At 39.5% G+C, this 15,735-nt stretch overlaps 1 protein-coding gene across 5 annotated transcripts in view; it reads left to right on the top strand.

Annotated features, from left to right (window-relative positions):
* The window catches only part of LOC138711952 (uncharacterized), a 67,977-nt gene that overhangs the window by 36,056 nt on the left and 16,186 nt on the right, over window positions 1-15,735 (top strand). For 3 of the 5 annotated variants that reach the window (XM_069843261.1, XM_069843257.1, XM_069843260.1), the window contains one exon: window positions 10,399-10,497. The exons of 1 other annotated variant lie outside the window; for it this stretch is intronic. In XM_069843261.1, coding sequence (XP_069699362.1) covers window positions 10,424-10,497 — 74 coding nt within the window. In that variant the 5' untranslated portion in view covers window positions 10,399-10,423. Of the gene's footprint in view, window positions 1-7,485; window positions 7,574-10,398; window positions 10,498-15,735 lie in introns of all 5 variants that reach the window. One more of the 5 variants, XM_069843259.1, reaches the window with a different exon arrangement.

Here is a 15,735-nt window from a genome sequence, read left to right as displayed (position 1 = left end):
GAAGTATATTTAAGGATTTTTCGCATCGCCGTCGTAAGTCCCGTATATGTGCCTCCCAAGATAGCTTACAATCAAAGATGAGTCCCAAAAATTTCGCAGTGTCTGTATATCGTAGATCCACTCCGTCGAGACGTAGATCAGGGTGGGGATGTAATCCACGTTGATTATGAAAGTGAATGCATTGCGTCTTCTGAGTGGAGAACTTGAAACCATTGCGACGAGCCCAATCAGACAATACGTTGATGGCAAGTTGTATTTGTCGTCCGATAGATGGCAGATATCTCGAACTATAATACAAACTAAAATCATCCACGTATAGAAGAGCCGATATTCGGTGGCCTATGCTGTCGGCTATACTATTAATCGCAATGAAAAATAGAAGCACACTCAATACAGACCCCTGCGGAACGCCATTTTTTTTAAGATGAGCAGTAGAAAGTGTGGTACCTATGCGAACTCGGAAATACCGCTCCGCCATAAAGTTGGCAATAAAAGATGGGAGACTTCCACGAAGACCCCAGTTGTGGAGAGTTCGGAGGATTCCATACCGCCAAGTGGTATCGTAGGCCTTTTCCAGGTCAAAGTAGACAGCCACTAGATGTTCCTTCTTCAGGAAAGCATCCCTAATGGCACCTTCCAGCCGGGCTAGATAGTCTATAGCAGATCTGTGCCTACGAAAAGCACATTGAATCCCGGATAATCGGTTTTCCAATTCGAGTACCCACAGAAGGCGTTTACTGATCATTTTCTCCATAACCTTACACACGCAACTCGTTAGACACATAGGTCGGTAATTAATAGGCAACGATGGGTCCTTCCCAGTTTTTTGGACTGGAATTACTATGGCCAATCGCCAAGAAGAAGGAAAGGTCTCTTCAGTCCACATATATATATATATATATATATATATATATATATATAAGAGGAAGGACTTACCAGCTGGTGGTAAATTGCGTAGCATTCGGTTATGGATATTGTCGGGACCTGTGGAGGTGTCAGGGGATTTCTCAAGTGCCGCCTGCAGTTCAGCGGACGTGAACGATGCATTATATGGTGTCATATTATTAGAGGTAAAACACAAATTTTGTTCTTCTGCAGCTCCTTTGTGTGTTAAAAATGCTGGGTCATAATGTGCTGAGCTACTTACATGGGCAAAAGAAGTAGCTAGTAGCTCAACTATTTCTAAGGGATCTGTAGTTATATCTCCGTTATTAAGAAGACCCGGAATAGCAGAACTACATTTTCCCATTACACGATGGACTTTGTCCCAGATTACCTTAGCTGGGACATTCTTCGTTAAAGATGATACATATTTTGTCCAGGACGCCTTTTTCGCGTCAGAGATAATACGACGTGCTCGAGCACGGAGACGTTTATACTGGACAAAATTATCTTGGGTTGGATGACGATCGAAGAGGCGAAGGGCACGTTTCCGTTCGCGGATAGCTTCTTTGCACGCTTCTGTCCACCAAGGCACAGGAATGCGTCTTGGTCTACAGGATGACCGGGGGATGTTCAGTTCGGCAGCCTCTATCACCTTTGAGAATTCCTTAACCATGGAATCCACAGTGTCATATTCACGTTCAGTGAATCTCAAGGACTTCGAAAATCCAACCCAGTCCGCCTTCTTTATAACCCAGTTAGGAGAACGGGACTCCGCAGGACGTATTGCGGAAAGGCGCACTCGAAGAGGGAAGTGGTCGCTACCATGTAGATCATGGATGACTGACCATTCCAAGTGCGCAGACAAAACTGGGCTACAAATGGAGAGGTCTATCATGGAGTATGTACCATGGGCCATTGATAGATGGGTGGCTTCGCCTGTGTTAAGGACAATAAGATTCAGGCGGGAACAAACTTCTACTATTTTTCGTCCTCTGTCATCATCTGTATTCGAGCCCCAGTTATGGTGAGAAGCATTGAAATCCCCGAGCAGAAGAAATGGGGCGGGCAGTTGTGCGGTAATAATCTGCAAATCTTGTTCTGTGAATGGTAAAATGGGAGGAAAGTATATAGAAGCGACTGTAAAGAAGATAGATGGTAAGGTTACTCTGACAGCTGTAAGTTGGTGATGGCTACGAATATCAATGGCAGAGGAATGTATATTGTCTCTAGTCAGGATAGCACACCCTCCATTAGCTCGTACACCGGCTAGATGATCATACCGGTAGACTTTGTAGCCCCGAAGACTCAGAGAATGTTCGAGCAGGAGGTGTGTTTCCTGAAGACAGACAACTGAAGGTTGTTCATGATAGACCAGCTGCTGTAGTTCTGCATAGCGGCTGCGAACACCGTTCACGTTCCTTGTATTATATCTGTGGACATAACAGTTTCATGGCGGTTTCACAGGGGATCGGTTCTTCTTCCTTTCTTTGACGCCACTCGGTTTTCCAGACTGCTTACTGATAGGCTGTGGCGATTCGCTCCCCGTACGGCGGTCTCCAGATCGGGATCGGGATCGAGATCAAGATTTGTCCTCCCATCGGGTTGTGCGACGTTGAGACCTCCTGTCAGGTTTCGAGTCGCTTGTACTCGTCGTCTCCGGAAGAGGCTGAAGGATATACGGCCGGATGGTAAGGCCACAGCTATCATCTGTCTCTGTCTCTGTGGCGCAATCGACAAATGTTTGTGTCGAGGATTCGAATTTTCCAGAAACTGTAGCGGCTGTGAGAGGTGACGTTTGTGTCGATGCATGAGTACCTTGGGTTAATTTATTAACGACTGACGCATACGTAAGTTTGTTATTTTTGTTTTTGTCATTGTAATATTTCTTCCGCGCCTCGAAAAAGGTAAGATTTTGTTCCACACGAAGTTCCTGTATGTCTTTCTCCTCAGTGTATCTCGGGCAGACTTTTGAGTTTGATGCATGGTCCCCGTCACAATTGACACAATGGTCGGCGTGAGCACATGGGGAATCACCATGATCAGACTCGCCACACTTTGCACAAACGGTGGTATTTGTACAACGCTTTTGCGTATGTCCGAACCGCTGGCAGCGGAAACACCGCATAGGGTTCGGCACATACGCGCGGACAGGAACACGTTCATACCCGACATAGATAAACTCTGGGAGAGACGGTACTTCGATGGTCAAGAAAATTGTACGCAGAGGGAACATCTGTCCATCCTTTTTACCAGTTAGGCGGTAAGCTTTGGAAACAGACTGTTCCGCTAACTCCAGTTGAATTTCTTCGTCAGATAAACCATCTAGAGCTTCCGTACGAATGACTCCTCGTGTGCCGTTGAGTGAGGAGTGACGTTCAACCTGAATAGGGTACGATCCTAACAACTTCGCCTCTAATAGAGTCTCACTCTGTTTCGGATTTAATGTTTCTATGAGGAGACTTCCATTTCTGAGGCGAGTTGCATTCTTGACCTTTCCTACCAACTGATTGAGGGCGCGCTTGATGTAGAACGGGCTGATGTTTTTCATCCTCTTTTCGATGCTGTCAAGAGTCATGTTGATATATCTCGCAGGCGGCACAACAATCTTTACTGAGTCTGGATTAATCATAATGGCATCAGCCACTCTCCTTTTCTTTTCTCTTTGTATTATTAGCTTGTTGATTTGAAGGATGGTTGGAGCGCGAGGACATTTTGAACTGGCCCCCCCTACGGAACCGTCGGCGTCAGCCTGCCACCGGGGGGGGGGCGAAAGAAAAAGACACCGAAATATTCTTCGCGGTCTGTGCCGGCCGTGGGGACCCCCCCACAGCCTGATCCCAAGCAACCCACTTCACGCAAGTTACCCTTCAAACTGGACATTACATACCTAACGGCAAGTTCTGCACCAGAGGCGTGTCGCAGTTTTATGCCCCTACCACGGGAATAACCGCGCGTGGCTCCCCACTCTACACTGAACACAACCGCCAGACTACTGCGGCTAACTCCGACCTACGCTCCCAAAGCCGGAGCAATCGGAGATCGCACGCAGCTTCAGGGGACTTGTGATTGATTACACTGCGACACACATAAGTCAGCGGTAACACGTCGGAGCGATATATCCGTCCCGGCGAGCAGAGTCGGTCACCGGGACGTTTAAATCGCCCCGGGCCCCCTGGGGGGGGGCTCTACGTGAGTGTACTTGACGTCTGGTCCGGGTTCGGCACCTAAACTTGCATATAGGGGCAGTATGAAGGATCCACTATTGCTTCGTTGCTGGGCGCCCTGTCGGGCCACACAAGTTGGAAGTCGCACTCGAAACCGTGGGACAGGACCACGGAGATAGGAAAGATCCCCACTGGTGAGACGGGAGTTATAAGCCTAAGAACCTTAACCCAATAATGTATATAATGGACTAGAAGAGGAAGAATAATATAGCCTCACCAGGCATTCTTAAGAAATCCCGTCATGGTGGCGGACGTGGCAAAACAAACAGCGGGGATGGAGAGGTGAAAATGGCTGTGATGATATGGTGGGCGTTCCGCATGCAATGGTGGCCGGCAAGCAGAAATAGTGATGAAAAAGAGTAGAGAACGAAAATGGGTGGTTGGTGATAAGACGAAAAATGGCGGAAAAGAAGAGCACGAGAGCCACCATTGCACCCCCCGGTCACCGACTTGGAGGAACCCACCTCGACCGGCCGTAGGTGGTCCATGACCCTTATTTCTTCACAGTATCCTAGAGGAGATGTTCCAAATGCCCACCTCCTCACTCAATACAGGCCGCACATCGACATTCCATGAACCCCCGAAAACGCACCCAAATTGTTGGTATGTTTCGTTTTGTCTCACCCCTTTCACTCCCACTACAATTCGATTGTGTAGAGTGCTAAATATGCCATGCGAGACGAATACACCAGTGCTTTTAAATGACCGTACAAGTAAAAATTCAAAGGGCTTAAGTCAGGTGAGCATGGAGGCCAGGCCTTTGGCTTTCTGCTTGTAGAATCATTTAAATGCACTGATGTATTCGTCCCCGGTGGCAGATGTGGCCATTCTCCGTAATAGAATTGTAGCAGTTTATGGGACACTACGAAACACGCTAGGAATTTGGGAGCGTCTTCGCAGGGCCATGGGACGCCGATGTGCGGCCTGTATTGAGGCAGGAGGTAGACATTTTGTACATATCCTCTAGGATACTGTGTCATAGACCATTTGGGGGAGATAAAAAAACATTCTTTTTAGCATGTGTTGTGAAAGTCTATTACCAGGAAGTCAAACATTTCCGGACCGATCTACATAGAAAGTGTTTTCATGTTTACATATGAAGAACAGCTCCCTGAAGCTATGCGTCTTATTTTTTAGACACTCTGTATAATATAAGGAAATTGTATGACTATAATAAGTAACTTATTTCTGTAATTAGATTATTGTAGGTGTTGTTGAATTTGGTTCAACTTTTTTAACACGGCTGATTTTGAAAGGAGATTCCTTGATATAAGTTTATCATTATCCAGTACATAAGTCACTATTCCTTTCTGACAAAGGGTACTCAGATCGTATATCTTCCAAGCACTTCAGATACTATAACTGAGCAACAAAATTATCTAACATTTTACAAAAAAATGGTTTACGAAATTCGTATAACACGTGAGAATAACACTTTTTATTTTAATCTTGTATGTTAAACAGTCGAAGTGCGTGGAACCTAGTGCAAGATAGTATTACGTAAAACGTATGCAGAAGATTTAAGAAATAACTATAGGTTTCTACAGACAATAAATGTCTACTACTTATCTACATGAAGAATGTTCTTGAGATTATGTTGTTTTTGTTGTTCTTGTTCCTGTAATGTATATGGCTACATCCTAGTTGTCCATGGTAGATTTTCGGCAAATGTCCTTTGTTTATATGTGTTATCTCAAACGGCGATGTTATGTCACAGTGACCCGAAAGTTATAAATTAGTTATTACAGTATTGCTATTGTTTGTTTTAATGTTGCACACATGTGTTTGATCACCAGTGCCATCACCAACACAAACTAATCGCATTTTTTTAAAGCTCCGTCTAAATTATGCGATGAACTATTATTGCAAACATTTTAATTCATTTCATATCAGAATAATTTTAATTTTCAATCATAAATATTTTCCATGAAAGTGAATGTTTATGTGATCTTTGTTTCCTAAAAATTTATTAATAGATTTTCTGATCCGAGCTTATTTACCAGAATCTTGTGCTGTTCGCTTGTTCTATGAACGCTTTACTTTGTAATCATGATTATACATAGTATTTTAAGCTCATCATTTTGTAATGCAGCCTATATATTTAATGTATTTTATCAAAATATGTCTTTTACTTACAGAAGAATTCTCCATGTAAGGGATACATATACCACAAAGATACATTGTTCATTGTTCAAAACTAGTTTCACTCATTGTAGTCTCTACGAATTGGATTACATGTCAATCTTGGCGATATTCTATAAGATTTGTGTTAAACATATGACTGTTTTGTGCAGATTTAATTTGAATACTTTTGTTTCGTCTACCATTGTCACTTTACTATTGCTTCATTATTGCCTTACCATCTATCATCGTCTTAAACTAGTCTGTTATTTGAAAATTGAAATTAATACTTATTTATACCATGGACGCAGTAATAAGAAATGGGTACCCTAGATGGAAGAGAACCTTGATATTTCCATTCATGTTTTGAATTTTAGACTCTCGATAAAGATGGTGTACCCAGTTTCATGTACTATTATAAATAGATCAAGAGAACTTACTGGATCCAGCCTGAATAAAGCCAAATTAGTTTTAGAACAAAGTATTCTTACCATTTTTTCCGGAGTCAACATTCTGAACACCCACCTGGAAAACAATTCATGAAGGCCCGAATAGTCATTTAGAATACTTACAACTGTGTCATTCGAGAAGTTTCTTATTTCAACAAACGTCTAGTGGCCAATCGATGATCTCCCATGATAAATCATACACACGGTCAAAATTTTTTTAAGTATATATATAGTCTTATGGTCGACCCACATCTAAAATCGCGGCACCAATTCTTCATCACTTGATGTGAAGAGGCATCATCTTCCAGAACGCTTCTTGATATATTTCACTGGGCGCTAATTTTTTTAGAGATAATTAATCACTGGATGAAGCTCATTTTTCTCATTTTCTGAAAAAAATCACACAATCACTGCTTTCAAATTCGAAAATCTCCTAAACTATTTAGGGATTAACCTGCAAATTTCTACGTAAATAATAATTAAATATTCAATAAAGAAAGTTCTGTTTCTATGATAAGCCAACTATGTTACTATAAAAAATGGTAGGCTATAATGCAAATGAAAATTAAAATTTTTTTATTACTTTTAGAGAAAAGTTCACGATTTTAGGTTAAGATTATAGTCTCCTGAAATATTTAGTTGCGATATTAACGGAAAACATTCCTCGAAACGAATTAAAAGCTATAAAGTGTATCAATCGTAAAGTGAAGTTTGGATTGAAGCTTTTTGGTATTTCATACATGGGGTGGTGAAATGAAATGTTCCGAACATTTTACAGCTACTTTTTTTTTCTTTAATTCCCTAAGGTTGCGGACGAAGTTCTGTAGTGTGACTTCAACGTTTGTTGTGCTTACTGACCTTTTGAGAGGAAGGGAGAAATTTAATGAGATGACGGTGAGTTTCTAGCTCCGAAAATATTACAAACATACCCTAGCAGTTCGCTAGTAGTCAACATGATTGAAAGACCAACACTGGCTGACGAGTTGAATCTCATCGTAGGCGCCTCTGACCGGTACCGTACCAATATGTTATTGCTTAAGTTTGTACCATACATTCTGCCATATTTTTTGACGAAATAAAATTACTTGAAATGAGAGAAAAGATACCCAATACCCGAAGTAAAATGTGTTGAGAGACGACATTTGTGAAGTTGAAGGAAACTAGAGAATCCTGGAAAATCCTTCATCTTCCGATTTTGTCCACCGCATTATAACTTCAGTCAACGCCGGGAGTCGAATTCAAGTTCACAAAATTAAAATTATATCACTCCGTAGCACTAAACTATCAGATTGACTTCGAAACTACTTCTTTGTTCCATTTTGAGGGATTGTGTAACAGGAATATTTCACATACAGTGATGTCATCGTTTGACACACGAATAAGAGGCTAGATGGGGTGTCACGACCCACACTTTGGGAAACGTTGCTCTAATCTATTGTCTTTTTCTCTTCACTCACATTAATAGAATACAAATTCAATTTGAATTTAAAATGTGTATTAACTTTGTGACTCATCTTAAATATGACATTATGACTGATTTTTCACACTCTTCTGTAACACACACATTGTTTCCAACATGCAAAATTGTTGCAAAAACGTTATCAAATTTTCTCACATGTTTGTTCATCACTAGACAGTGGATGCGGGATGACTTATCGTTGAATGTATATATATTATGTTATATTTTTTCATTCACACCATTGGTTCAACAGGTTTTAAACGTAAACAGACGACGTCAACATGCTACTGTATCTCCGTACAGTCAGAAGGAAAAGAAAAATAACGTACTGTAGTACATACCTTGGAAGTTCAGTCCTCGTCATCATTGATGCAATTACCAGCGTTGCAGTGAACGACGATATATTCTCGTAAGTTGTCGAAGCTGAATCGTATTCGCCTATCGCTTAAACAGTTTTTGTATCGAGAGAATTTCTGAAGAAAAACCTTTAAATGGGGATCACTCAATTTCTTTAGAGGAATATTTGCACTGATCATCATGTTGCGCGTGTCGTTTAGACCCGCACAACTAAATGATGATGTTGATGATGATGATGGTTCCTCAGATTTCATTTCAACGCATTTCCTGTGCGATGTACTGTTGCAATGCTTCTCTATAGCCTGAGTTGTTCTGGTTTTAATTTCAATTTTACGTACTTACACACGATATTGTCTTCGTTAATACATAAAATGTCACTCTCATACTTCTTAATTGCATTTCGTTTCTCTAAGCGAATTTAACGTTTTGTCTTCGACATTATGAATGGATCAGCACTACACTAATTCAACTCGTACTAAATACTTGAGCAGGATAACACAACTGCACACATTGCGTTGCAATGTGGACCAGGGTTTCTTCGTTATGTACGCTGCTGTACTCGCCAGGTACACAAAAGATGGACGGCGCGGCAAGTGCTATATACTCCGATACGAAACAACTTCACTTTTCCTTAAGTCATCCCGCATCCACTGTCTGTTCATCACATATCCACACCTCTGCCACAGGTATATTGGCATGTCTTTGAGGACATGTGAATGAAACTGTTGATGCACAACAGAATGCAATGTCATTATGAAGCTCCTATCGTGGAATATGTCTGGAATGTTTTCACAGATAATTCTCTTATTGCCTACGAATTACAAAAATACATATACAAGGGTTGCAGAAATCTGATAGTTTTTGGAAGAATAATATGTGTTTTAGTTGTGTTACCATGTGAAGTATTGTTTACTCCTTTAAAAGTAAATATAGTGCCCTCTATCTGACCATTCCAGAAATCCAAAAATAGTAGTGTGTCTTTCTTAACATCTGGGAGAAATACATCTCTTAACTATTTTTCACTAGACTATTTTTTGTCAGTTTACCGGAACTACTTACATCGACCAGACATTAAATGACTTACCTTTATCTACACGTTGTTTTACTTTAGGTTCAAATTCCCCTTTCAGTTCTTGAAAGCATAGTATGTATAGGTATGTTCCTAGACTTCCAGCTGCATAATTACGGATTTGGACGGTGTACGAATGAGTGAAAGATGTCATGGAATGCACTACTACTGTATTAATGTGAGTTAATAGAAAACAATTGACTAGAGAATTAATGCGAGAGCTATGATACGGTGTCGCGGAACTGAGGATCCGAGTGCACGCAAGAAGTGGTGTAAGTAACAACGATTTTCAAGTCAATATATTTCGTAAACGAGGAAAAAGCGAAATGAACGACTATCACCACACTTCTTAACGAATGAAAATTAGCTTAAATATGCATTTTCATTAAATTCAAGCTACACGACCTGGGACGGTTCCCTTGAGAGATGAACTTCCGTGTAAGTAGATTCGTATAATATTAACCACCATGAGACAAACTCACTTTCTGATAGCTAAATCTTTCTCCTCTCGCACATCTCACATGCCAGTTCTCGCCTCCTCATATATGCATTGTTAAGTCTATGAGCTCACAAGTTTTCATAACTGGATTGAAATATAAAATAATTAAACCAGAATCTGTGAAAGCCACTGTGAAATTGTTAAATTCTGTATAAAATGAAGTGTGTTATTTTTTTTTTTATCAAGATTGTAATGTTTATTCATAATGCATAGAGATTAAATTACTGAAAACAATGAATATAGATTAAGTTAAGAAACATAATTTGTATTTATCAGATTTCTCTGAGTTGACCGTTGCTTTCAAAGCCTAACTGATAAATAAAAACATACAACAGGAATCCGTTGCGGTTGAGGGGAATAATGAAAGAACGACGCCTTTCTGCTAGCTCATCCCGCGGTTTAAGAACTTCCTGTCCATTAGCTGATTCTGCAGAGTAAGTCTTTTCTTTGATTGTTTTTCTTGTAACTAGAGAAATAATATTTTGTTAAATATTATAGAAACAAGGGCTGTATTTGACTTACAGAATATGCCAATATACAAAAATGCTCTGTTTTTGCTGCGTCGAATCATAAAAAGTGCTCAAGAACTAACGTGATACCTATAGTTTGTGGTATCTATTTACTTTTTTCTACGATAGTGCGTAAAGTTGCATTTTATGCACTGTTATCAGCAGACATAGGATCTTGGGGACCGATTGAGGGAAACATTGTGCATTCAAGTTAACATACGCTTATGTATAGCTGCAAGAGCGGCACATGTACACAACAGACTATGTAGGCAGGAATACTATGAAATAAATAATTGTTTGTTCACCACGACACACATATAGTTTGTAACTACCCGTCAGTACGCTACTTATCTGATAGATAGTGCATCTATAGTACATCATGACGAAGAAAAAGGGATCTAAGAAGCATCAATTTGTGACAGAATATGGAGGCGAGTGTTTTGAAGTGAATGGGCAATTACTTGCAGACTGTGTAGCGTAAACATGCGGGATGACAAAGGTCAATATATGCAGACACATTGTAACAGTAGAAAACACACAGGAAATAGAAAACTTGCATCGAAAAACGAAACAGGTAATTCCATTTCAAATAAACAATCGCAATTTTAATTAGATATATGTGAGATTATGGTAAAAGCTGGCATCCCGTTCTTTAAACTACAAAATATCCACTTCAAAGTCTTTATTCTTTATTGAAAATTACACAAATAAAAAGTTGCCGGTCTGTGTAACATTAAGGTAAAATTATTTTAAAATACGTTACGATAGCACATTGCATTACATAAGGGATATGTATTTAGATTATTTTCATTTTAATATAGTATTTATTTAATTTTTTATAAATGTTCTTATGTAATTCATCGTTCCTTGCGAGTAGTGTTTATATTCATTTGACGACCAACATAATTGTATAATATTAAAACTCAAAGGTTCATGCCTGATTCTGAACTACAAGGTCAACACACATTCAGCAGTAAACAACGTTCCTTGAGTTATGATGTTTCTGTATACCTCCAGTTCTGCCACTAGCAACGAAGTGCCATTGTAGGCCTATACTCCGTGTTACAATCAACTTAATTCATCGGTCCCCAAGATGCTATGTCTGGTTATCAGTGTGTAAAGTGAGCTTTTAAAACACAAGTGCGTAAAAAAGGTAAGTAATCACTTTACGCACTGCTATTTATTTTGTTGTTGTTTAGTCAACTGTCTGAAGACAGGTCTGAAACTCAAAAGTGATACCAAGAAAACACCACTTATGAGGCAACTAGGCCTAGAGGTAATGGGGTAGTGTGACCAGTTCCTTTCCCCCTCCATTGCATATATCGCCGTCTAGCTACATATATTACAGTAGTCAGACTTCAGAAGCATGTTCTTCCTCTGACACATATCGTCATGTGAGATGTACTGCCTGCTAATAAATGTACACTTAGCGGCAAAAAGAATGTGTCGGGCGACAATTTCTAAGTTCCAGAGATATAACATTGCGCATGCTCGTCTCGTCAAAGCCGTAGTTCACTAGGTAACACATAATTAAACCATTTCAATTTGCTGTATTTTGTTTAAGAGTCTGAAATATGTAATAAAATCGAATGTGGGTTGATTCTAGATACATGAGGGCCCTTGAAGAGTGAAATGATAATAAAATTGATAAATACAAAATCGACCGGAGCGAATATGAACAGAAAAACCACGTATTATACCGAAACGCTATTAGCAGTCACAGTAGTGTAAGTCGTTACGGCATTGATCTATTTAACAATTTGATAGTAGTATCTCAAGGTTCGAATCTCCCCCAATCTTCTTTTTTTTTTAATTACAAATTTGCCATCATATGTGTCTCGCAAAGCTATAATTATGTGGCGATATCTCTTAGAATATGCCCAAAATCTAATAAATAATAAACCTCCCTCTCTCTTTCAAACGATACTGCTATCTGTTAATACAACGTTCTGTCTCGTCATTACGCTTGAAGATGACACAGAAACAATAACTCATTGCACTGGATCGCATAGGTTATTCTGCGTATGCTACTCTCCGACAGGACTTCGATTGGAGAAATGTCATTTTCTCCGACGAGGTCATTGTCTCCAATAGCAACGATAGTACTGCCCTAGTTTATTGTATGAATGGCCACCGATACGATGAACGCTTCGTGAGACGAATTAACAAGTCGGGTTGCGTGAGGGTCTCGTGTTGGGGGTGGATGTCATACGATGGGGAAGGACTTCTGGAACGCATCCACAGGCGGTTTACGGTAGAAGTCTACGAACACATTTTGGCAAATGTAATGATCCCTTCCGCCCGAAAACGGTATCCAGAAGGAACACTTTTCTTCCAGCAGGATAATCATCCGATACACACCGCCAACCGGATTCAAAGATGGTTTCCGAGAAGGCGTGATGTCGACCCAGTCGACTGGCCTCCAAATTCACCAGATATGAATCCGATTCAAAATTTGTGGACTGCAGTCAAAAGGACCTAAGCTCTAATTGGGCAGAACAACCACGTGTTCGGACACCTGAGGAATTGTGGAACAGAGTTCTAGATGCGTGGGAGGAGATGGCCAAGAATTTAGACCTGTTCCATAATCTTGTGGACTCCATGCCGCGCAGAATAAGGGCAATTATTGACGCAGGTGGTTTGTGGACGAGATACTAGTCCCCATCACAGGCCTTGTGTTGTTAATGTATTAAAAATCGTTTGTTTTTGTTAATTTAATTATTTATTTGTGTTTGATATGCGTCCGGCCAGGTTTCACCTATTAATAGCCCACAGGTGATGGGCAATAATATTTGTACAAGGAAGGCATAACGAAGTTTGTTAACAAATGCCATTTCACATTTACACTAATAAATTAGGTAAAAGTTAAAATAAAAAAATAATAATAATTTTACCGTAACGGGAGACGAACTCACAACCTCTGGTACGGATGTCAGACTTCTTACCACTGGGCCACACGCTGCTCGTAAGGTTTACTACATTATAGACGGACGACTTCCAATGAAGAGACACCACAGCAATGCCTTGCAGTGAGTTACGTTTACACGAGTGAACCGCGCATTTCTATCGACCAAAAGTCGGCCCATTCTTTTTGCAGCTAAGTGTAACTTACATATCAGCCAGAACCTCAGTCAGAGGAAGCTATTTATTTTAGGCACTGCTAAAGAAAATGCAATATTCAACGTACACATTGCATTCAATAAGAAATTAATGGTTTACCTCGTTCTTTCATCACATAAATAGTACATGTAACACAAATCAGTAACAAATTTAATATTCATATTTATACTTTAGCCTTATTATTCTGAAATTACATCTATAGCAATCATTGCAACAAGATATAGGATTCAACTTTTCCTAACGGCTTTCTTGATTTGGTTTAGTCGGCCATAAAACCGTGATCATGAATAAAACAGGCTGTAGGTCCATGGATACTTAATTCTTAATGGTTCTGAGTTTAGACGGCCGCGAAATCGTGATCTTATAACCTGTACAACTTAAAATATTTATTTAATGCGAATTTGTGCCGTCGTAGAAAAAAACATTTTATGATGCACATTCGTATAGTTCTCTTTTTGACCCTCGTTCAAAAAGAGAACCTGTCCAAACTTGTACTTACCATAAATAATTATTGTTATCAGATTTATACTCGTATTTAGTTGAATCTGATATATTTCTTACTTATGTGCTTTGTCTTAAGTTACGTATTATAAATACAATATAAATTAATGTGATATATTATTCCGTGGCGAAAGCTGTACAATGAATTACATATAGGACATTTGAGAAAAGGTTTAGTTTTTGACAGTAGATGGTATTATTTTACCAAAGTAAATTAACTTACAGTGAACATAGGTCCAAAAATCAATACGCACAAAGCCACCCGTCCATTGTCATTATTGTTGCAGGATGTGTCCCGTCATTTTTTTACGCAGTATTGGTTGATTCCTTGTCGTAGAAAGGCCTACCGACAGAATTTCAAAACCCGTTAATATAATGTCTCAAAGTCATTGACTGGTCTTTATTTTACACCAAAATATTTGAATATGCTCTAACAACTAACAAATGTAAGGAGTTAAAAGAGGATAGAACAGGCTAATTGACTAAAATCCCCAACTTATCCACTAGTACCGAATAATTTATTGCTGACGCCAATGAAGAGGATCACCATCTCGAGGAACAAATAATTTCATGTAACAAAGATATGCAGAACCGGTTAGTCATTTAAGAAATACGACACTCTGTATACTTCTTAGTGCAAGTTGGGCCGAAGAAACGAGAGATTTTAATTTTGTTGTTGGTAGTACATGGATTATTTTAGTAGACTTAGATTCATTGTCGTTGTTCAGCCAGATTGTTGAAATTTATTAAACATGGAGCATTGTAATAGCGAGCAACGAGGATTTTCTGTAAAATCTTAGTATTTAACTGGTCAATGCGCCGCCACTTTCAACACCATCGTCATGACGCTGTGACCTCTTGACATACGATTAAAACTTGGGTTCGCAATTTAGAAGAAACGGGCTCAGCATTAAAGAAGAAATCTCCAGATAAAAAAAAATTGCCAATGGTCGTGCGCGAACTGTTATGCGGCTCGTTATGTGATATTGTTTCAAAATTGTTGTAGTGGTCAGCTAAGATGAAGAAATGTTCGTTTCAACATATCAACTTGGTTTCAGAAAGACGGTACAACAGCACATACTGCAGCCATCTCTGTGACCGAAATGCGGTATTTGTTTGGGAATCATATCGGGAGACATTCTCTGGCCTGCACGTTTCCTTTTTATGTGGGTATCTACATGGGAGTATCTAAAATGTACGCAAACAAACCATGCAACATTTAACAACTGAAGACAGTAATTCGTGAAGGAATTTCGAATATCACATTCGAAATATTGCAAAGTATAATACGCAATTTGAAAGAGCGATTACAAGAATGTATGTGCGTTGATGGAGGGCATTTGAAGGATGTTATTTTCGAGTAGTAATGGTTACATGAAAAAGCAAAATATATTATTTGTTTTCACATAATAAAAGTTAATTCAATACAAATCTAAAGTTTCATGTCACTCTTAAAAAATCTCCATTTTTTTGGCCCAGTCTATATGTGTTTTGCGTTGAGGTGGCATAATAACAAAAGTTAGTTCTTATTAAATTATTATT

The sequence above is a fragment of the Periplaneta americana genome, chromosome 13 (assembly GCF_040183065.1).
Source record: "Periplaneta americana isolate PAMFEO1 chromosome 13, P.americana_PAMFEO1_priV1, whole genome shotgun sequence".
NCBI classification, from domain to species: domain Eukaryota; kingdom Metazoa; phylum Arthropoda; class Insecta; order Blattodea; family Blattidae; genus Periplaneta; species Periplaneta americana.
This window is presented reverse-complemented; position numbering and strand designations above follow the sequence as displayed.